Here is a 24,064-nt window from a genome sequence, read left to right on the forward strand (position 1 = left end):
ACCACGACTCACGACTTTGTAGTGTTCCAGGCAAGTCACGCCAAACTGCCTGAGTGTAAACAAACCAGCATGGCGGACCATACGGGGCTTATGCTCATTTACAATCATTTCTATCGCCAAAGGTGTTTACTCCTTGCTTATTTGAGGGAAACGGAGGAGGAAAATGACGCATAAGGCAAGAGAGGCTGTTATACCTTTTATTTTACGTTATTTTACCGTGCACTTGCATAAACACAGCATCCATAGGGGCTGCCATTGATGTTTCGCGGGCTATGTGACATCAGAATGTGTAACTGGGAGTACATCGATCTAGTACGAGTTCACGGGTAGGAAGTCACGGGTTTGACTGCTGTTCCAGTGCACTTTCACGGGTAGAAGGTTAGAAAAACATGGGTTACGGGTTGCCTGGAACGCGGCATTAGTAATGCGTTACACCCAACGCTGTGTTTGACACCCCTGTTCTAAAGGATTCCACATTTCAATTGCAAACATGTCAGCCAATCACAGTGGGTGTTAGGGCTGGGCGATATATCGCATGCGATTGTCACGCGCATTTCGTCAGTAAAGCCGGTTCCCTGATTACCACGAAATCCCCATCACCTGCTTTCAAATGGAGCGCCATTTAATAGACAGAACCGTAGATCACTGACAAGCTACGCAATATCACGTTCATTATCGCAGATGAATCGCCTTCAATAATGAACGCGATATTGCGTAGCTTGTCGGTGAACTACGATTCTGTCTATTAAATGCCGCTGCATTTGAAAGCAGGTGATGGCGATTTAGTGGTAATCAGGAAACCGGCTTTACTGACGAAATGCGTGTGACAATCGCATGCGATATATCGCCCAGCCCTAGTGGGTGTTTACACCGAAGTCTCACAGCAGACATGCCCCTTCAAACAGAAAATCAGAGGCCTAAAATCAGGGTAGAAAATAGCCATTTATTTCTAAATTATGACAATTATTTGATGTAAAAATCATATTAACATTATTAGTGTACCTCAGGAAACATTATAATATAATAACAATCCATTTCATGACCCCTTTAATTGTTTGCTTTACTATGAAGCCATCTGTGTTTATGATAAGACTTAATTTTAGCTGAGTTAAAGAGTTTCTGATGGAACTTGTTGCTTCAGAATTACAGAAGGATAAAGTCATAGAAACTGTCAACCTAAGATCAACTTTGCATGAGTGAATGAACAGCGTTTTCTTCCACTCTCATTACCCACAACTGAGGTAACCCCCAATCGCTCCCTGGGTGCCGCAGCATAAAAACAAAAACAACTACAAAAAAAAAAAAAAAAAAAAAAAATGGCTGCCCACTGCTCCGGGTGTGTGTACACTGTGTGTGTATGTGTGTTTTTAACTGCTGTGTGTGTGCACTTGGATGGGTGAAATGCAGAGCACAAAGTATGGGACAACACACTTGGCTTCACGTCACTTTCAGACTGTTAGATCATTATGTTGCATCTGACTGTATATAAAGTTCTCTCATACAGCTGTGAGCAGAGTGAAAGGTGACTCTCTTAAAGAGGAGTTCAGAGGCCTTCTCGAACTTTAAGCCAAGACTTTTGGTTGTTTTTTGTCATTTTTAATGGTTTAGTACAACATTTATTTTAAATGTTTTTTTTTCTTCCAACAGTAACACAAGATACACAAGACTGAACACTAGAGAAATACTAGGTTATTTGTGTCAGCATTGTTTGATCTGGAGCCGGATTTTGAGAAGGAATGGAAAACATCTCCCTTTCCCACATTCTCACTGTCACAGCTCTGAATGAGTGGGACTGGACCAGCAAGATCATATTTTTTTCTATTGCACTTCCAGGTTACCTTTTGACTGTTGTTCTGAATGCCACCTTGATTATGATTATTGCTTTTGAGAAAGCTCTGCATGAGCCGATGTACATTTTCTTGTGTAATCTCTGTGTTAATGATCTGTGTGGAACTACAGGGTTTTATCCCAGGGCCTTGGTGTATTTACTCACAGAAACAAATAGGATTTCACTTGAGGAATGCATTGTACAAGGTCTTGTCATTGTCGTCTATGCAGTTGGTGAATTTACAAATTTAAGTGTCATGGCGGTTGATAGATACATAGCGATATGTCAACCTTTACATTATCATAGTATTATGTCACCTTTCACTGTGCTTTGCCTGGTGATTTTTCTTTGGGCATTTCCTTGTTTTGCAAGTCTATTAGCCATTTTACTGGCTATTAAAAACCCTATTTGCAGATATGACATAAGTAAACTTTTCTGTGAAAACCTGTCCTTGGTGAATCTTGGATGCAGACAAGATATTTCACATGGGATTTTTAATGGATGGATGTATATCAGCATGTCTGTCTTAATTGGTTTGGTTCTGATTTCCTATTTTAAAATAATTCTAGCTTGTAGAAAATCTAAAGTAAATCAAGAAAAGTTCTTCAGCACATGTACGCCACACTTGATTACCTTTCTGAACTACGTAGCCTGTTCCTTTTTTGATTCTTCCCAGACAGAATTAAGAACAAAAACATTGTCTCATACTATTTTGTCTGTTATATTCCTGACTGTTCCCCCTTTTATCAATCCTTTAATATATGGTATAAAATTAGCTCCAATTAGGGCAAAAATATTGTATATTTTCCGAAGTTCAAGGTTTAAAAACATGTAGCATTCACTGTTATGAATAATTTAGTGCTGACTGCTTTTTGTGTCATTGTGCGTCGCAGTGACGATTCATTAAAAGTGACAATGATAAAAGTTTTATTTTGAACTGCAGAAGCAAGCATGTGCTCATATAATGTTATTTAAAAAGGATAATGTATTTTGAGCTGTTTAAATGTACATGATTTAATGGCTAAGAAATATATGTATATTTATAACAATTGCTTATGCCTTAGCATTTGACACTGCATATAACACATCTTTAATGTTATTAAAGTCAATAAAAAAAATGAATGAGGCTAGTATCACATGCTTAGTTAGTTCTCATTATACAGTGGATCTGTATTGAATGAACAATGATAACTGAATCTCAGACGAGAAAACGACTATCAATGTAACACTTTGATGCCATCTTCTGGTAAAAACCTAAATGCCACACAGGATATTTGTAAGATTATTGGCAAGCCATATACTTTCATTATAATTTCACATGTCTAACTACTTCTGCTTCACTGCCTCCAACCAAAACACATCCAGCCAAATGTTAAGATGATAATGCAACCTATGAAGTAAAGAAAATTTGCAGAATTTATCAGACTAAGAAAGCAAATGTGGCTTATCCATAGCTTGCATATAGTTATAGTTGATCCATCATTCTTATTTGTGACCCTAAACCACAAAACCAGTCATAAGGGTCAATTTTTTGAATTTGAGATTTATACATCATCTGGAAGCTAAATAATTAAGCTTTGATGTATGGTTTGTTAATATTTGGATAAGATACAACTATTTGAACATCTGGAATCTGAGGGTGCAAAAAAAAAATCTAAATATTGAGAAAATCACCTTTAAAGTTGTCTAAATGAAGTCCTTGGCAATGTTTATCCACTCACAAAAATAATTTTTTGATATATTTATGGTAGAAAATGTACAAAATATCTTAATATACTAATGATATTTGGCATAAAAGAAAAACCAATAATTTTGATTTTTTGTTAATTTTTTTCTATTGCTACAAATATACCCATGTGACTTATGACTGATTTTGTTAATGTAATATATAATTTGTTAATATTTCTGAAGCATTTCAGCACAGCAAAATTGCAAAAATTCTCAAGAACAAATAAAATTGGCTTCAGCAAATATTTGACTGATGGGATTTCTGCCTAAAAGTTCACAATAACTGATAGATGGCGCAAACATTCAAATTTATATACCTGTCAAAACTTTGGAAACATTACAATTTTTCAATGTTTTTGAAAGAAGTCTATGTGCTTACTAAGGCTGTGTTTATTTAATCTAAAATGCAGTAAAACATTAATTTTGTGAAATATTATTGCAATTTAAAATAATTGTTTCCATTTAAATAAATTTAAAAATGTAATTTATTCCTGTGATCAAAGCTGAATTTTCAGCATCATTACTCCAATCAGTGTCACATGATCCTTCAGAAATCATTCTAATATGTTGATTTGCTGGTCAAGAAACATTTATGCATTTGACACTGCATATCTTTTGTGGTATTAAAGCCGATAAAGGACAAAGCAGGCCTGTACCACATGCATTAAAACAGTGGTTAGTTTTCATAAATATAATGGCTCAATATAGGGTGTCATGAACAATAATAACGCTGAAACTATCAAAAGTGTCAAAGTAACACTTTGGTGCCATCTTCTGGTTAAAAACCTACATGTACATGATTTTTGCAAGATTACTGGCATGCCAAAATCCAAAGGTTTGAATATCATTCTAGTTGTTCCGTTATTATATTATTGTTTGCTGATGCCTATCACTAATTAAACTGAATTTGAAAAAATGCTATAGTGCAAAAAGATGATGCTCCAAATCGTTAAATAATATATGGGTAGATTGCATGTAAATATTTTTATGTAAAGATATATATGTGTGTGTATATATATATATATATATATATATATAATTGAAAGTGTACATTATTTCACCCTATAAATTTGATCACACTTTTCTGAATTTTCTCTTTCCTCTACATAGTTACATAACAAAACTGTACTATTTCGTTTGCCAAGTAACTTTTAAACTTTCCAACATTAGTTTATTATTTCTTGTAATATTTGCTTGGGAAATGAGGCTAGTTGACATGCAAGAAAGCAATTAATACAAGGGCCATAACTATAAGGTTTGAGAGAGAGAAAAAAATCACAAAAAAGTGATTCAGTATGTGTTTCAAACATCTGCTTGTGAATTCTTTCCTCCAAACTAAAATTCCAAGTGTTGTGTACAGAAGTGAACATAATAAAACCACATTGGCACATACAAGAGTCAAATATAGTGGGACTCAGCAATGTGAGGATCTTCAAGTTTAAGACACCTAAAATTATAGCCATCAGGATAAGCATGTGTTTCAGATCAGGTGATTTTTTTTTTTTTTTTTTTACGTTGATAATTTGCTACAGCCCCAAACACGTGATGGTGTGAATGCCTCTTGCGTTTTTGGTATTTTCTGATTACACCAAATGAGATTAAGAACAGTACGTCCATTCATTCTGCTACATAATTAAATTTTTAACTAAAAGTCTGATTGGAGTGGCTTTAGTTGAGTTACTCCTCCTTCTAGAGACACTTGTAAAATAAGACCCAGCCTGACCAGAGTACTGGTCAAACGTCCCAGGAGAGCCATCATCCGAAGAAACCAACATGAAACCACAGAGTATACTTGTCTTGCTTGTCCTTGTCGTCTTAGCATTGCACTGTAAGTTTGCATTTGGTGGTAGAAGTGTTTAAACTGACTTTGACTTTTTATTTAATGCATATGTGCTTGTGTAAATCTAAAACTTTACATTTCTGGGAAAATTTTTAATTGTAGAACAGCAGAACTCATGGCTAAAACTCATGGATACATGGGTCCAAATCACTTTTTATCATTTTGGTAGATCTGTCAGTGTTAAAACATTTCATTTCCGTCTAAGGCAAAGAGAATGAGGCAGCATCATTTCCCTGGAGCTGTGCAAGTCTGAGTGGAGTTTGCAGACAAGGAGTGTGTCTGCCTTCAGAGCTTTACTTTGGACCCTTAGGCTGTGGCAAGGGATTCTTGTAAGTTCTGTTATATTTATGCCTATATGCCTAATATCATAGCAATACACTCTTAGAAAAATATATAAGGAGAAGTGTCTTATAGGATTGCGTATACTTTTAAGTTTAATGGGTTATTTCAAATTTTTTAGTGATAATCTGTCTTTATGAGTTGTTTATTAAAAACAAAATTAGAACTAAATCCATAAAATCACCCCACGATGGGCACCCCTTATATGACAGAACCCTTTAAGTTTCTATAGAACCTTTTCTTTTAAGAGTGTCTGTCATGTCAATTATAATCTATTTTAAAATACTTGTATTTCTTCTTCTTTTCAGATGCTGTGTATCACATTTTCTTTGAGAACTGAAAATGATGTAGCAGAAGTTCCTCAAAAGTCCACCATGTGAACCCAGTCTTATACCTAATAGTTTTCTGTACTTTAACTCATCACATGCCTTTGATTTGGAATAATGTACATGGACAGATGTGTCAGAGATGCCTTAAGGATTAACATATGTTTAATGGTTGTGTATATAACACTGATTGTCATCTAATAGCATCAGATGATCAAGGATTCCCCATCATGTTAAGGGGAACCTATATGATAAACTGTTAATTTGTCTGAATATTTAATAGCACTGCTGGAATAATAAAACTAATAGGCTATTGTTTACCTCTCTGTGAAATTGTTCCTTTGTAATACAGTTCTTGAAGACAAGACATGTGTTTGTAATAAGTATGTGACGTAGGGGCTATAATAAAAGCATTCATTTGAGAAACTAAGCTAATAAGTTATTTTATTTAACTATTTCGAGAAAAATATTTTATGCTTCTTGCAGACTTTTGCTGAAACAGCACATTAAACCATTTTAAACAATTCCATAGAAAAATCTACCATGGTAACCAGTTTTTTTTTTTTTTTTACCAAAATACCTATAACTTTAAATAACTAACATAATAATAATAATAATATACAGTACAGTCCAAAAGTTTGGAACCACTAAGATTTTTAATGTTTTTAAAAGAAGTTTCGTCTGCTCACCAAGGCTACATTTATTTAATTAAAAATACAGTAAAAACAGTAATATTGTGAAATATATTTGACAAAGTAATTTATTCCTGTGATGCAAAGCTGAATTTTCAGCATCGTTACTCCAGTCTTCAGTGTCACATGATCCTTCAGAAATCATTCTAATATGCTGATTTGCTGCTCAATAAACATTTATGATTATTTTCAATGTTGAAAACAGTTGTGTACTTTTTTTTTCAGGATTCCTTGATGAATAGAAAGTTCAAAAGAACAGCATTTATCTGAAATACAAAGCTTCTGTAGCATTATACACTACCGTTCAAAAGTTTGGGGTCAGTAAGATTTTTTTTTTTTTTTTTTTGAAAAGAAATTAAAGAAATGAATACTTTTATTCAGCAAGGATGCATAAAATCAATCAAAAGTGGCAGTAAAGACATTTATAATGTTACAAAAGATTAGATTTCAGATAAACACTGTTCTTTTGAACTTTCTATTCATCAAATAATCCTGAAAAAAAATATTGTACACAAATATTTTGTACAATTGTACACATTAAATGTTTCTTGAGCAGCAGATCAGCACATTAGAATGATTTCTGAAGGATCATGTGACACTGAAGACTGGAGTAATGATGCTGAAAATTCAGCTTTGCCATCACAGGAATAAATTACTTTGTGAAATATATTCAAATAGAAAACAGTTATTTTAAATTGTAATAATATTTCACAATATTACTGTTTTTACTGTATTTTTAATTAAATAAATGTAGCCTTGGTGAGCAGACGAAACTTCTTTTAAAAACATTAAAAATCTTAGTGGTTCCAAACTTTTGGACTGTACTGTATATACATTTATAAAGTTATAACTTAACATAAATATAACAAATAATTTAATAACATAAAAACTATAATTGTCTCAACTTAAATGATAAAATAGAATAAAATAATAGTTACAACAGTTATTGTTTCTACAATCAAATTTTGAAACTTGTACAGGCAACACTGTCATATAGGTAAAAGAAAGGAAAAGAAAGGAAAAGAAAAGAAAATAAACTTATAGAACTCCGAATGTGTTTTTGTTTTACAACAATTGTTTTACAATAGTAACAAAGTTGTTAATAAGTTATAGGTCTAGTTATTTCAAGATATGACATATAGCATGGTTGCCATTTAATAAAAGCTCATTAAATATTTTATAAACAAAACAAGTCGTACGAACATAGCCTACAAGAACCTGCAAGCAAATGAAATCGGTGTAAACTACTCATACTAAGATCCTATGATAAAATATAGATGGCGTAAGCATGACAAAAAGTGAATGCACATGTTTTGTTGTAAAGTGTGTCATTTTTTTTTTTTTTTTTGTAGACTACAGTATCTCTGACTGCTATTCGACGCTCTAGCCCACATGACCGGAAGTAAATACGGTTCAGCAGCAGTTCCCGCGTTTGGCCGGTCTTTCAATCACAAGCGTAAACTTGGACTAGCTGCCAGTCATTCCGGATATGGATGACCTGTATTTAGACAATATTGACGAATTTGTGCATGATCAAAATAAGATCGTAAGTCATTCTTTACAATGATATCGTTCTTGTCATTTGTAAATGTGAAATTTCGTCTGAGTTACCTGAATGCCTACATGTGTCTGCGTGCTTGTTTACCTGACTGTCCAGCGTTGGGAACCAATACAAATAACCGATTGATTTTCGTGACCTTCGGTTCCGTTAACGGTTTTTTTTTCAGCGCAGTCTGATTTCCGAAACAATGACACTTATGCGTCGATTCTTTTTAGTACGTTAAATCAACCACATAACAACAACGCGGTCCCACACTGACTGTTAATGAATTAAATCCGACTCTAATCGAACCAAGAACGCGTTCTATGTTATGCAGCACTTATTTAGCATGAGAATAGAGCATACGTTTATCTACAAGCTACATTATCTACAAGTCAGCATTTATATTTTGTTTTGCAGGTCACCTACAAATGGCTCAGTTTAACTCTTGGAGTCCACGTGAACACAGCCAAACAGTAAGTCCTGTCCTTTCCATTGAAGCATAATTTTCTTCCTGATAATCTGTTGGAATCACTAGTGTTCATGTCACTTTGTCGCAGAATGTTGTATCATTACTTGGAGCAGAAACGCAGGGAGAGTTCAGGGACTCCCCTTCATGCCACCTACCTTGTATCTGGCAAGTGTGTTGAGAATGGTAGTACGGTAAGGATTGAGATCTGATCATTGCTTCACCATTGTCAAATTAATGTTTCCCTAATTAACATTATTTTATTAATGATAACATTAATTAAAATGTATTTCCCTTAAAGGTGCCCTAGAATTAAATATTGAATTTATATTGGCATAGTTGAATAACAAGAGTTCAGTACATGGAAAAGACATACACTGAGTTTCAAACTCTATTGTTTCCTCCTCCTTATATAAATCTCATTTGTTTAAAAGACCTCCGAAGAACAGGCGAATCTCAACATAACACCGACTGTTAGGTAACAGATCATTAATATGTAAGCCCCCAATATTTGCATATGCCAGCCCATGTTCAAGCCATTAGACAAGGGCAGAACGTCTGGATGTGCACAGCTGAATCATCAGACTAGGTAAGCAAGCATGGACAATAGTGAAAAATGGCAGATGGAGCAATAATAACTGACATGATCCATGATAACTTGAAATTTTTAGTGATATTTGTGAATTGTCTTTCTAAATGTTTCGTTAGCATGTTGCTAATGTACTGTTAAATGTGGTTAAAGTTACCATCATTTATTACTGTATTCATGGAGACGAGAGCCGTTTTCATTTTTAAACACTTGCAGTATGTATAATGCATAAACACAACTTCATTCTTTATAAATCTCTCCAACAGTGTGTAATGTTAGCTTTAGCCACAGAGCATAGCCTCAAACTCGTTCAGAATCAAATGTAATACATCCAAATAAATACTATACTTATATGATCTGATGTATGCAAGCAGCATGCATGATGAACATCTTGTAAAGATCCATTTTGAGGGTTATATTAACTGTGTAAACTGTGTTTATGCTGTTCAAGGCAAGCACGAGCTCCGGGGGAGGGGGCGCACGAGAATTAAAGGGGCCGCAACCTATATATCGGTGCATAGTTAATGATGCCCCAAAATAGGCAGTTAAAAAATGAGTTAAAAAAAATCTATGGGGTATTTTGAGCTGAAACTTCACAGACACATTCAGGGGACACCTTAGACTTATATTACATCTTTTAAAAAGAAGTTCTAGGGCACCTTTAACTTTTAGTGCTTTTAGGCATTCTTTCTGGCATTAAAGCTCTTTCTGTCCTTTTAGTGCCATAAAGTGTCAGTAGTTCGTGAGGACAAGCTTGATGGTAAGATTACCATATTTGTATTTGTAAAATACAATAAATAGCATTTTATAAATTCAATCATTCTTGGCTCAGAAATTTGGGCTTCACTAATCTCACACATCTGGATTTTTTAAAATTATGTTTTGTGGTAGCTTACATATATTTTAATTGTTTGGGGGTGATATATAATATATTTTTAATTTTAAAATTTTTTAAATTTTTTATATTCTAATGTTTTGGGGGTTATTTATATTATTTTAATTTTTATTTCTATTGATAATTATTACTTTATTTCTCCCTTTTATTTATAAACTTCGGGAGCAAAAAATAAACTCATGAAATATTATGTAAATATGTGTTGGCAGTAACCCAAGTGAAATTTCAGGCCGTAAGTCTAATAACATTTAATGTGATTTTCAATTTAAATTTTTCCATTTTAAATTTTTTTTTTTTTACAGCTGTTAAAGCAAAGATGGATGTCACAGTAAGTGTGCATGTCTACAGTGTCCAGAGAGCGGAGCTGAAGGACAGTTCTCCACTTTACAGTACAGATTATGATGCTGTTAAGGAGAACCTAAAGAACTGCAACAAGTAAGTGATCCTCATATAACCTGTAATGCTGCATGAGCATGCATCATATGGGCGACCCCTCTACTAAAGTTCTGTTACGTCCAATCATCAGGTACAGTGCTATACATTGTGCCGCAGCAGTCCCCATGTCATCTGTAGAGCTGCAGAGAGCTCAGGAGATGGCTTTAGTCACTCCAGTGGAGAAGGAAATCAGTAAACCTCGCCTGAATGAAAGCACTTCTGCTACCTCCAAACCTAGTGCTAAGCAGCCCTCGGGCATCATGGGAATGTTTGCAAGCAAAAATGCTTCTAAGAGCCAAGAATCCAGCAAGGAAGTGAAAACAGAGCAGAAAGACGATTCTGCCTTGGTAAGTGTTTAACTCTATAGTTTAAGGTTGATGATACACTAGATTGTGTGTGAAATTTATAATAGTTTCATATGTTGTAGGTTGAAACATCAAAAACCAAACCGGCCTCCAAAGCGAACCCTATGAGTAACTTCTTTGGAAAGCCTTCCCAAAGTGAGTGTTTTTCTGTCTTCAATTGTCAAAAAATCGAAACAAATCATAACATACAGTAATAAACAAAACATTTTCCTGTAAAATTTAGAAAAGGTAGATGAAAAACCTAACAAAAGCATCAAAGAAGAGACAGATGGCGACTCGGCAACATCAGGTACTGCAAGTATGAAACAGTCACAGTCGTCTCCCAAATCAGAGTTTGCCATTAAAGAGGAACAGTCCAAGGTGTCCAGTGCTTTGAAAGTTGAATCAAAAGACACTCGAAAGTAAGGTTTACAAGGTTTTTTCTTCCCATTGAAATGTGTATATATACATAATATTTGCATAAAATAACAACTGTCCAAATTACAAAAAAGATGCCATGTTTTGCCGTGTTTTCAGATAACCTTGTCTTTCACAAAGATAAATGTGCCAAATTTCAGCCTTACTGAAGAACCCCCAGATCATGGTTACACGTGACTTTTTTTTATTCTGACTGTTCTACTAGCCTGATTCCAATCAAATTATCAGAGTCCATGTAAACCCAGCTTGAGTTCCCCAACTTGAAGGATTGGTTTTCCCGCAGGGCAATGCTCCATGCCAGGCCGATCAAGGTGTGGATGGGAGGACCCACCAGATCAAGACCCTGTCATGGCCAGCCCATTTTCCAGACCTGAACCACACTGAAAACCTCTGGAATGTGAACAAAAAGGAAGATGGATGGTCATAACCCGTGAAACAAAGCCGAGCTGCTTGAATGCCAGAAGTGCCGGGAGAGGCATAAAGTCACCCAACAGCAATGTGGACAAATGGGAGAGAGCATGCCAAGATGCATGAAAGCTGTGATTGGAAATCAGGGTTATTCCACCAAATATTGATTTCTTTACTGTTAAAACATTAGTATTGTGTTGTTTAAAAATGAGTATGAACTTGTTTTGTTTGCATTATTCTTTGAGTTATGAAAACATGGCATCTTTTTTGTTATGACCAGTTGTCATTTTCTGCAAAAAAAAAAAAAAAAAAAAAAGTCTGTAGTTTATAGAATAAAACTAATGTTAATTTTACTCAAACACATACATATAAATAGTAAATCCAAAGAAACTGCTTATTTTGCAGTATTTTTTTTTCCAGAGCTGTATGTTTGTATAAAATATATACAAAATGTAGTATATACATAGCCATTATTTTGCAAATAATGCAACATTAGAAGATGTAATTAAAATTTCCTTAAATAATCTGCATTATGTGTTATATTTTCCCTCATAAATGTGAACTAAAATATGTTTGTTTTCCCTAAGTAAATCAAAGCGCCCTGAGGTTTTGGACAGTGATGATGAGAAAATGGAGAGCCAGCAGAAGAAGAGACGCCGTATAAAGAAGCCCCAGCCAGACAGCAGTGATGATGAAGGTAGGAAAGAGATAGGGGAAAACAAGGGAAAAAAAAAAAAAAAAACAGGCTCACGTTATGCTTGGTGGATTTGAATCAATCCAGATGAGGCGCTCTGTGACCCAAAATGAAGAAAAACAAAGAAAAAGGTACCCCCTTTAGGCAGAGTGTTAAATAAAATATCAAAATTGCTCTTTGACAAACAAAAGCTAATTGGTAACATTCATTGTGTTTCTTCTCTCATTCTCTCTTTTTCTCTGTGTATACACATGTAAATGTACATGCATTACACACAGATGTATATATGTGATATGTCTCTTCTTCCTTCCCTATTCCAGTTGTGCCAGATTCTCCACCTGTGCCGAACATACAGACTCAAAGCCCCAAAAAACAAGTGAAGGTTTCACACCAAGTAAGCATCACCAACACTTTTTTTGGTAACAACACTCCTAAAGTTAGTCCTGCCACAAACTCCCTCTATTTGTTGACCTAGACATGCCAAGCCACTCAAACCAAGAAGGTTAGCATGGGTAATTATCTCCTGATGATAGATAACCAAACTCATTGATGGCCATTCAAAGTTAGCCATCAAACAAAATGTATTTTTTGCAAGTGTGTGCTATTCCCTTGTGACTAATTCATATTGATATACAGGTCATGTTAATTTACATCTCACTTGTGTTTTACATAAAGTAATATTGCCATTTAATTATGTTCAGGAGAGCTCAGAAGTGAAGAGGAGGAAAAGGAGGCGTGTTTTAAAGTCTCACACATTTGTTGATGAAGAAGGTTCCTTTGGTAAGTGTAATTTTAGTTGACATGTCTTGATTAGTGGTTGATCTATATGGATTTTTTTGATGGCCAGTACCGATATATATGTTGTCCAGTGGCTGATATATATCATGACTCTGATTCTGTAATCCTATTATAGTATTTTTCACAAATAAAAACATTAATAAAGGAAGAAGTAATTAAACAATGTAACCAACAGTGCATTCACTAAACTGGTAAGTTTGTGTTGGATATAGTGCAACATAGTTTGAAATCAAGCATTTAAAGTAGGGATGCTCCTAATTAACAGGTTAACCATTAACTGACAGTACTGATTAATACTAGATTAATACTATCAGTTAAGTTGTTTAAAAGGTAATTACATTTTTCAAGATATTTAAAAACACTTGCTGCACGGTTAATGTGCCACACACATAAAATTGCACTTTTGAGACAAAAAAAGTCACATTTTATTACATTAATAAATGATTTAAAATACCTGTAAATTAAGCAAAATGTTATAAACACTATAAACATAGCTGTAGGCTATTTTAGTTCCCCTCACTCCACAACAGATCCTTTAGATTTAATAGTATTCAGAACAGAACAAGAATGAAAAATATAAGTAGCTGTATAAACATCAAGCCAAAAAAAAAATAATAATTATTTAAAGTGAAACTGAAACAGAAAAAAGCATTGGGCTCATGTAGCCTACCTCTCTCATTCTGCACAAACCCAAATGTTTCCATATTTGGATGCTAAACTAGGCTTTGTAGTTCATGCACTTTCCAATATCAAAGTAAAACATTATCCTTTCCATGCACAAAAATGTGCTTGGAATTACAGCACACTGGGGCACACTGAATGTCACAGACTGTACAACAGGCTATTAAAACTGAGCAGTGTAACTTTTTATATATTTGGCTGAAAGTATTTTATTTTGATAATGAACAGGCTGCGATGTCAAGTTAGCAATGCTAGAACTGATGTGTGTGTGTGTGAGCGCGCATTAGGCGTCTGCGATTATTTGAATTGTTTCCTTATAACAGCAGAAACAACTTAAAAAAATCCATCATTTTTGGTCATAAGGATAAGATGTCATTCAAAACTGTAAACGGTTTACTTTTTTTGTGTGTACACTCACAATAAAACATTGTGCTTTTGTAAAGTAAAGAAAACAAACAGGAATATAGCTGCAAGCAGCAATTCGGGGCCAAGCCCCAGAAGGGGGCAGTAGCGCAATACGGAGCAGGAAGAGCAAAAACAGCAGAAATTGAATGTACATGCAAAACAGCTGGTTCAGAAGGACAGGTGGAAATGAAATGAAAATCAATAGAAGTTCAGAGAATGAACACAGAATGAACTAAAAACACTTGTATCTCATTGAAGAGGAATAAAGATTAGTACAATGCTTATTTGGATAAAAAAAAGGTATCAAAATGACTAATTACACACAATTGCATTAAGGTACCCCGCACGGGATTCGAACCCACGACCTCCGGGTCCAAAGTCCATTTCTCATCTCATTGCGCCACTGTGCAGGTGAATATTACCACACCTGCCGAAGTTCATTAGTTCATGTGAAAATGAACTCAAAATGAAAAATTCTTAAAAAACTGCACTGAATGTTATATTTAATAACTACTTTAGATCATTCAGCAGCTCATCATGCTGTAGCGCAATACAGAGCAGGAAGAGGAAAAACAGCAGAAAATGAACAAACATGAAACAGCTGGTTCAGAATTACGGGCGAGAATGAACTCAGAATGTACATAAGCTTAAATGAAAATGAACACAGCATGAAACAAAAAGCATTTATTTCTAATCCAAGACGCAGTAAAGGAATCAAAACACACTATTTCATAAAACGCTCCACCTGGGATTCGAACCCACTAGCTTCGGATACAGGGCTCTTCAGGTAACTGGCTTTACACATTGAGCTACTTGAGGATGCACATTCAAAAGGCTGTGGAAGAGAACTTTTAGTGTAACAAAGAATTCACAAAAAAAGCATTACTTAGCATGCTAACCATATTAGCATGCTAATCTAACTTAATGCTAATGAAGCTCATGGTTAACTTGATAACTGAAGCGCCACATTAAAGAGAATGACAACTGGTTAGCGTGCTAAGCAATTAGCATGCTAAGCTAACTAGCATAAGACAACAAACACAAGCAAGGTCACATTCAGAGATGAATATCTTGGGAATGGTAGCGAATATCAAAAATCCATTCAGTCATTTCTGTGCGGCTCGGTCCAAAGATCACCTGAGCTGATTTTGGACAAAATTGGACAAAAATTGTAGGAGGAGTAGCGAAAAAACTGTTTTCCATTTATTTCAATATGGCGGACAGGTACATTTAAGGAAAATGACAAATGACACATCGTCGGAATCGGCATAAGCCAGGGAATAAAATGACATAAAGCATACACATTTTGGAAAGTGTTTTCAAAAGTTATAAGTGGTTTTGCAATAATCATTACATCTGTGGAACAGTAGGTGGCGCTGTGTTGAAACTTCTCAGGTACCTTCAGGACCTTCTAAAGGTCATACGTACCAATTTGTGTGAAGATATGTCAAATTGTTTAAAAGTTATTGCAATTTATGACAAAATTCAAAATGGCGGACACGTGGTTCATCCGATGTTGACGAATTCGATATCCTCGGATTCGGCATGGCACAGGGAATCCATAGACACCAAGATCTTGATTTTCTAATAAAGTGTTCAAAAGTTATTGGCCAAAATAGCCATTTTTCAGATCTCATGACCTGTAGGTGGCGCTGTTCCCAAATTTGGCATGGAACCTCAGATCATGGTCTTGATCAAGTGTACCAATTTTAGTTTTGATTGCTCAAAGTTTGGCCGAGATACAGCCTCTATAGCAATTTTGGGTCAACCTCGTTAACTTCGTGACATCATAACTTTTGAACAAAGATGAATAAAAAAAATCTGTTCAGTCATTTCTGTGCGGCTCAGACCAAAGATCACCTGATCAAAGTTTGGACAAAATTGGACAAATTTTGAAGGAGGAGTAGCGAAAAAACGGAATACTGTACTTTTCAAAATGGCCGCTACTGTAATGGGCGGAGACTTAATGTAAGAATTTGAATAGAATCAGCATGAAGAGACGAATCAGATGTACTAAATTGTATTTTTCTAGAGCAAATGGTTCAAAAGTTATAAACTTTAGAATGTTGAATTTTTGAACTGGTGGTGGCGCTATAGAGTTGGTCCTAGAGACTCCAAAATTGGTCAGATTTCTAGACATGACCATCACTACAAGTGTGCCAAATTTCATCATTTTCTCATGTTCCGTTGATAGGGCTGCCATAGACTCCCATTCGGGAGGAAGAATAATAATAATAAAAGGGAAAACGTACAATTACAATAGGGGCTACAGCCCCTTCGGGGCTTGGCCCCTAATGACACTTTCTGCCATCTCATTTTTTCTCTCCGTGAACTTGTGGAGCGTGTTACAAAAATGACCCGAAACTCAGCATACAGTATAGTACTTGTCACACAGTTTTTTCTTTAATTTGTTAATCTGTTAATTATGTAAATAACAAATATTCTGTGTTTAGGCCCGTATATGTATTATATTTATATATATATGTGTGTGTGTGTGTGTGTATATATATATATATATATATATATATATATATATATATATATATATATATATATATATATATATATATATATATATATATATATGCATGTATGTATATGTATGTATGTGTATATATATGTATGTATGTATGTATGTGTTTTTGCATGTGTGTGATGTGACTCTGTGTGAATCCTTGCATTCTGTTGTTTATGCTGCTATTTGCAGATATAAAACTAAACCCCTGGAAATCAAATGTTGGTATTTTTAATGGGTCACAGACTCTTATCCATTCTTATTTAAAGGTGCTCTAAGTGATGTCACGCATTTTTAGGCCAAAACATTTTTTGTCACATACAGCAAACATCTCCTCACTATCCGCTAGCTGCCTGTCCCCTGAACACACTGTAAAAAAACACGGTCTCTGTAGTCGCCACAAGCTCCGAAAATGGCAATAAAAACAAACTGGTGCAGCCTGGACCGCGAATCATAATAAACATGCTCCAGCCAATAACCGACAAGAATGATTTTAAATGCGCGTTCATGAACTGTTTCAGGAAGCACGGAGGGGAGGGGGAGGAGGAGGAGGAGGAGGAGGAGGAGGACGAGGACGGAGGGTCTAGCTAGCCTCTGTTTTGTTTGACAACACTTCAAACATCAACAGGAAGTTAATCCACCAAGGATCACTTAGAGCACCTTTAAATTAATTCTAATTTAACAGTCTTGTCAGTTAACAGTTAATGATCAGGTAATGAGCATCAGTTATCTTCAGGGGGGAAAATGAAATGAACATCCCTAATTTAAAGATTACACTCAAATCTGCGCTCAGTTGCTGGTGTTCTTAGTGCTCTTAAACGTCCTGCTGCTTCCAACTCTTATCAGCTAAACAGGAAAAACGTTATTGGCCATAAGATGCCAGCCTAGGCAATGTATTAGTTGATCAACTCCACATATACATAAACCATCAAATCTGTAATATAAAGGACAGTGGTTTTAAAAGTATAAACTTCTTTTTGAACAAGTGTTATGGGTTCAGTACAAATTATGTAGTTTTTGTGGAATATTGTCAGTTACCACAGTTATAATTTCTACTCATCCCTCATGATTTTTTTCCCCTTGTTAAAATAAGGGATTTGCAATAGGAAGTACACATGCCCAGGCTGTAAATATTACAATGCAGTGTTTTAAAAGTATATTTTCTGTTGGTAATTTAAATTTATGCTTACCCTTTCTTTCCTATTTATCCAGGGAGATTCCTTTAAATAGCCATGAATGTAGCAGTGACTGAACTCTCTCTTTTTACAAGCACATCATTTATGTGTGCTGACAGAAACTCTTGAATCACTGAGTAAATCATAAGTTATATGACAGAAATACAGAGAGCTGACAAACTCTTTGTTCTAAAACCATTTATTTCAGATTTTTTTACTTAGTTCGTGTAAAGGAAGTCTTTGTATTTGAAGACCAAAAACAGGAATGTTTGTGTCTGATTCCTATAACTTCGAGCCACTGGTATTATTTTTGCAGTGTCTAATATTACACATTCCTTAATGCCAGTTTTCTGTTCTGCACAATAACTCTTTGAAGTGGATATTTTTATTGTATGGTGGAAAAACTCTATTTATTTGCTGTTACATACATGGTTGACCAGATGAAGGTTTTGAGTAACCAGCCAAGTATCATTCTAAAACGTGTACGCTGCAGTCTACAGAGGCAGAATTTCAAGACATAAGTACAGTAAAAAGAAAGCTGTTCCACCTAGGGAATTTTCTTTAGGCCAAAATGTATGGCAACATATCTGTCAAAAAGTAAATCCAAGATATAGATCACCACATGCTTCTTGACAGTGTCTCTGTGACATCAAATAACCAATGTATGTTTTCCTAGTGACCGAGAAGGGTTACGTGAGCGAGTCTTACTCTGAGAGTGAAGAGGAGCCTGAACCCAACAGTAAAGCCAAGGACTCAAGTTCACTCAAGCAGTCATTTGGAAAAAGGGAGGAAGAGAAAAAAGAAAAGAGTCAGAAGAAGACCTCTGCTGCTAACAAATCTACAAAGCAGCCATCCATTATGGGATTTTTCCAGAAGAAATGATTGTTGTTGTTTTTTTTCCTTTCATGGACTTTTAAAGGAATAGTTCACCTGTAAATAAAAATTAATTACTCACCTTCATGTTGTTCCAAAACACACACACACACACATGTACATGTGTACTTGTGCATATATACACTTATACACGAGTAAGAAACAGCATAAGGGTGAAGAAATAATGGCAATTTTCATTTTTTGGGTGAACTATTCCTTTTAAGCTCTTAATTTTCATCACTGACTTTCCTATGAGCCACATATGCTATAAGCAGGAAATATATTTTGCTTGTCACTGAAAGGCCCTTCAGAGACTTTGAAATGGAGTAGATTTCTGCTTCTACATGAACAACCTTTTGTGCTGACTATCCACTTGAAGGGGTAGTTCACCCAAAAATGGAAATTCTGTCATCATTTACTCATCCTCAAGTTATTCCAAAACTGTATGAATTCCTTTCTTCTGCTGAACACAAAAGAAGATATTTTGAAGAATATGGCTAACCAAACAGTTGATGGGCCCCATTTACTTCCACAGTATGGGGGAAAAATACTATGGAAGTCAATGGTGCCATGGGCCTGTTTGGTTCCCCATATTCAATATGGGTATAAAATATCTTCTTTTGTGTTCTGAAATTTCTTGTTTTGTGAAAGAAATTCATACAGGTTTGGAAAAACTTGAGAACGAGTAAATGATGACAGAATTTTCATTTTTGGATTAACTATCCCTTTAACTTAACATGCTGGATGTCCTTACTGAAAGCATATGGCCAACCTCCATTACTTGACAATATCTATTTGCTAATTCATGTTACGTTATTTTGTCATTGTCTGTCCATTTTTAGAATGGACAAGGAAAATTTTCCTTGTTGTTTGTATCAATATTCTTGTAAAAGAAATATTAGTGCTTTAGCCAGAAATTACTCTGACATTCATGAGTTATTAAGTCCATTAAAAAGCCTCTTAATGGTCAAGAAAATGTTTTTCCCTTGCTATCTTGTTTGGTTCCTGTGAGTCGAGTTGTTTTCTCCTCCGAGCTTCATATTTCTAAATGACATCAGTTTCTGGCACTGTGGTTGTGTTGATCTTGGACATTTCCATTTATCAAAACTAAACTTACTGTGTGGAATGGCATGCCTCTGGAAATGCACATCAAAATCAGTCCAAGCTCTTCTGATCCAGTGCCACAGACATGAAATTGAGCGTTTTGTGCCAAGACATTATTCCCCATAAACTCACTTTTTTCCCTGAGGAAAGGCTCCTAAACTTAAGTCTGAGCAAGTGTGTGTGACCGAATGCGAGAACAGAGTGTTCTTTATATTGTTGTAAAACATTTGTAATTGTACTTTTGAATAAGAGGTCCAATAAAGTGAGAATTTCTGTCTGTTTTATACAGTATATTAAAGATTAAGATTTTGTCCTCTTTGTGATCATTTGATACGTAAAAAAAGTAGTGTTTTTAACTACAATTACCTTGTCCAGCTGCATTCTTTAATGGAAAACAATTTGGTTTTGTTTGTTTTGTGCTGTTAGGTGTTTGCTCATTCCCTTATCTCCCCCCACGCAGGCCTCTCGTTGATGTAGAGTGGGGTAAGGCGCCCATTCTGGATACCTTATCAAACAGCCGTTTAAAATGTTAGGTGCCTCGTTGTCTGAGAAAATCCTTTGCTCGACTGCATAGCTGTTGTTGGAAAAACGCGCCGATGCTTTTGGCTCGCTGATGCTTCGGGAGAGTGCGGGTAACTGTTTCCAGGTTCACCTTCAGTCTTCAAAGGTGCACTTGTTCAGCTACCTGTTTGGATCCTTTTGGTTTCCATATAAACCACTAATACACAGCAATAATGGAACATTTGAGAAAAATTAAACTGCATCAAATTGAAAAAGTGCCATTTCCAGCCTGATTGCCAGTGAGAATACAGGCTACATTATTAGATCATTCTGCTATGATTTACTCAGCCTCATGTCATTTCAAACCTTCTTTTTTTTTTTTTTCTGCAAACAGACTATTTTGAAGAAGTTTTTGTCTGTACAATTCATTTTAATGGGGTCCAAAACAACAATTCTATTTTTTTTGTCAGTTGTATGGACAACAGACATTTTGCAAAATATATTTTATGTTCCACAGAAGAAAGTCATACAGGATTGGAACAACATAAGGGTGAGTAAATCATGACAGAATTTTCCTTTTTGGTTCCTGTCAGTTTAAAGGGATAGTTCACCAAAAAAAAATGAAAATTCTATCACCATTTACTCGGCCTCAAGTTGTTCCAAACCTGTATGAGTAAATGACAATTTTTACTTTTTTGGTGAAGGGCTCCATCATCTGGTCAGGTGCTTTTATAAAAATATAAAAAGGGTTTATTTTCCATAAAATAACAACCTTGTGGCATAAGCCATTACTTACCACATCCATTTGTGTTAGCAATTCTCCCTATCTTGTTCTGTCCATCCATGTGATTTAACGGTCTTGGCCACCGTACGATTTCAATTAGATTCCTCTTGCATAGCTGCTCAGAAGTGGAATGCATTTTTCAGCCCAGGTGGAATAAATCAATAGACATTTTCAAAATATATCAAGTGAACCCACATTATTAAATTCAAAGTGGCCTTGGGCACTCTGCACAGACATTAAATACTGTTTGAGTGCTTCATATTTTGCTCCGCTGTCTTTTCTGCTCATATAAAAATACACATCTGACAAAATCTGTGTTTTTGGAGGTTTAAGGCATTTCTATCTTAACTCAGGTATTTGACAAACACTATCCGCTCATTACCGAATATTCACATCCCTTAATTAGTTACATATTTTCCCATATTTCCCCTCCCTCTTTCCTTTTGCACACTGACCCTGACTGTGGTTGCAAAAAGTATTCATCTGAATAGCTTACACTCAAGATGTTTGTCATTTTTACATTTCTTTTGAAATTTTTACAGACCCTCATAAAATTTTATTAAGTGTAAAACAATTAATACAGAGAATCTGCATCTCTGAAGATGCCTTTTAAGTGCGGGCAGACCTCGCGGGCATGAGAGAGTCTTGCTTTGTAGATCAATGCCAACAAAGTACATCAAACAGCAATAACTCAAACATTCAGCAGTGATTTATTTTTCTAATCCCCCTCACTGTTCTCATGCAGAGCTCTTAAAGAATAAATCATTGTGCATTAATTGAAAGCAGATTTTTACACACGCTCATCTGACTGGTTGATATAACTGCATTTGGCTGAAGGACCACTGTTCTTTGTCAAAACAGGAAAATATGCAGAACATGATTGGAAAAGGCAGAGCCTGCATCACCTTTTTGGGATATGATGTCTTTGGGGTTATTTTTAGGGTGTGGGGTGCCTCACATCTGGACTTGTCTTGTTGAAATCAAGCTAAAAATGTGCATTTTGCTGATTACCAAATGGAACCTGTGCTTTCTTTGCAAATGTCATTAAATACATCGAAACACTACTCATGTGCTTAGTTGGCATGAATACTAGCCCTGATTATCTCTAAAATGCTTCACCTCATCATTCATCATTGTGCCACATTAGTTAAGCGGCCATATGACACCCATCCATCATGGCCTGATTTGGCTTAATTACTGTTTTCCATGAAAATGGCTATGCAGTCTGTTCACACTCAATTTAGTACCCAGGAGTAAATTTAAGCTATATTCATAATACTTTAATTTCTGGCAGAACTTTAAGCATATACACTCCTTAGAGGTTCAGTAAAGAGATAATCGAAAGAGATAGTTCACCTAAAAATGAAAATTCTGTCATCATGTACTAACTCATGTTTTTTGAAACGCATATGTCTTACTTTCTTCTGTGAAACATAAAAAAGAAAAAGGAATTATTTATTGAGGGATCCAAGCTGCTCTTTTCCATACAATGAAAGTGAATGATGACCATGGCTGTCAAGCAAGATTTTCTGGATTTTTCAGCAGTTCAGAGGCAGAAACATATTCGCTGTGGTGGACATTCATCATTTCTAATCATTCTAAATGTAAAGGAATAGCACTGTCCACACCACAGCTACAACCATATAGAGAAAAAACATTGTTGGGATCACTTTCAGAATGATTTTTTCCCAGCTGTTCAACGATAAAACACTGACAGCCAATCAGGATTGTTTTTTTTTTTTAATTTAACGGATTAGTTCACTTCAGAATTAACATTTCTTGATATTTTACTCAACCCCATGTCATCCAAGATGTTTATGTCTCTTTCTTCAGTCGAAAAGAAATTAAGTTTTTTTGAGGAAAACATTCCAGGATTAAACTCCATATAGTGGACCTTAGCAGCTACCAACAGGTTGAAGGTCCCAATTGCAGTTTCAATGCAGCTTCAAAGGGCTCTACACAATCCCAGCCAAGGAATGAGGGTCTTATCTAGTGAAACAACATAATCATGTTGGAAAGGTCACATGTGACGTAGGCGGAAGTACCAAGCAAGTGTTTACAAAGCGAACGTGCAAACACTTAGTCAAATTGCCTTTACAAAGGAAAAAAAAAAAAGGTAGATGTCGGACGATTTTGAAGTTGGAGGAGAAAATGAGATGGAGTTTTTCACTCTACCGCTCTACTACTCTCCCTATGTCATGTGTGACCTTTCCAACATGATTACGTAATACGTGGCGCATTTTTAGAAAATGACCGATTGTTTAGCTAGATAAGACCCTTATTCCTTGTCTGGAATCGTGCAGAGCCCTTTGAAGCTGGATTGAAACTGCAATTTGGACCTTCAACACGTTGGTAGCTGTTGAAGTCCCCAATATGGAGAAAAATCCTGGAATGTTTTTCTCAAAAACCTTAGGGTGCCTTCACACTTGTAGTTCGGTTCGTTTGGTCCGGACCAAAAAAAACCCAAAACATTTAGTCCTGGTCTGATTAGCGTTCGGATTGGCAATTTTATCACCGAACCAAAAGATACCAAACCTTAAAGGGATAGTTCACCCAAAAATGAAAATTTGACGTTTATCGGCTTACCCCCAGAGCATCCAAGATGTAGGTGACTTTGTTTCTTCAGTAGAACACAAATGATGATTTTTAACTCCAACCGTTGC

At 35.5% G+C, this 24,064-nt stretch overlaps 2 protein-coding genes across 2 annotated transcripts; both read left to right on the forward strand.

Moving 5' to 3' along the window:
• The first annotated feature begins 1,410 nt into the window (after positions 1-1,410).
• On the forward strand, positions 1,411-3,453 carry or61c3 (odorant receptor, family 61, subfamily C, member 3). The gene has a single exon (XM_048166882.1). It carries the CDS (start codon positions 1,737-1,739, stop codon positions 2,661-2,663), a length of 927 nt encoding a protein of 308 aa, XP_048022839.1. The 5' UTR covers positions 1,411-1,736; the 3' UTR covers positions 2,664-3,453.
• A 4,690-nt stretch (positions 3,454-8,143) lies between these two features.
• pold3 (polymerase (DNA-directed), delta 3, accessory subunit) lies at positions 8,144-20,429 on the forward strand. The gene is made up of 12 exons (XM_048166589.1): positions 8,144-8,299; positions 8,714-8,769; positions 8,854-8,956; positions 10,072-10,111; positions 10,549-10,681; positions 10,773-11,028; positions 11,109-11,181; positions 11,270-11,447; positions 12,459-12,568; positions 12,886-12,959; positions 13,267-13,345; positions 18,816-20,429. Exons 1-12 carry the CDS (start codon positions 8,243-8,245, stop codon positions 19,019-19,021), a joined length of 1,365 nt encoding a protein of 454 aa, XP_048022546.1. The 5' UTR covers positions 8,144-8,242; the 3' UTR covers positions 19,022-20,429.
• Positions 20,430-24,064: the final 3,635 nt, after the last annotated feature.

The sequence above is a fragment of the Megalobrama amblycephala genome, linkage group LG18 (genome assembly GCF_018812025.1).
Source record: "Megalobrama amblycephala isolate DHTTF-2021 linkage group LG18, ASM1881202v1, whole genome shotgun sequence".
NCBI classification, from domain to species: domain Eukaryota; kingdom Metazoa; phylum Chordata; class Actinopteri; order Cypriniformes; family Xenocyprididae; genus Megalobrama; species Megalobrama amblycephala.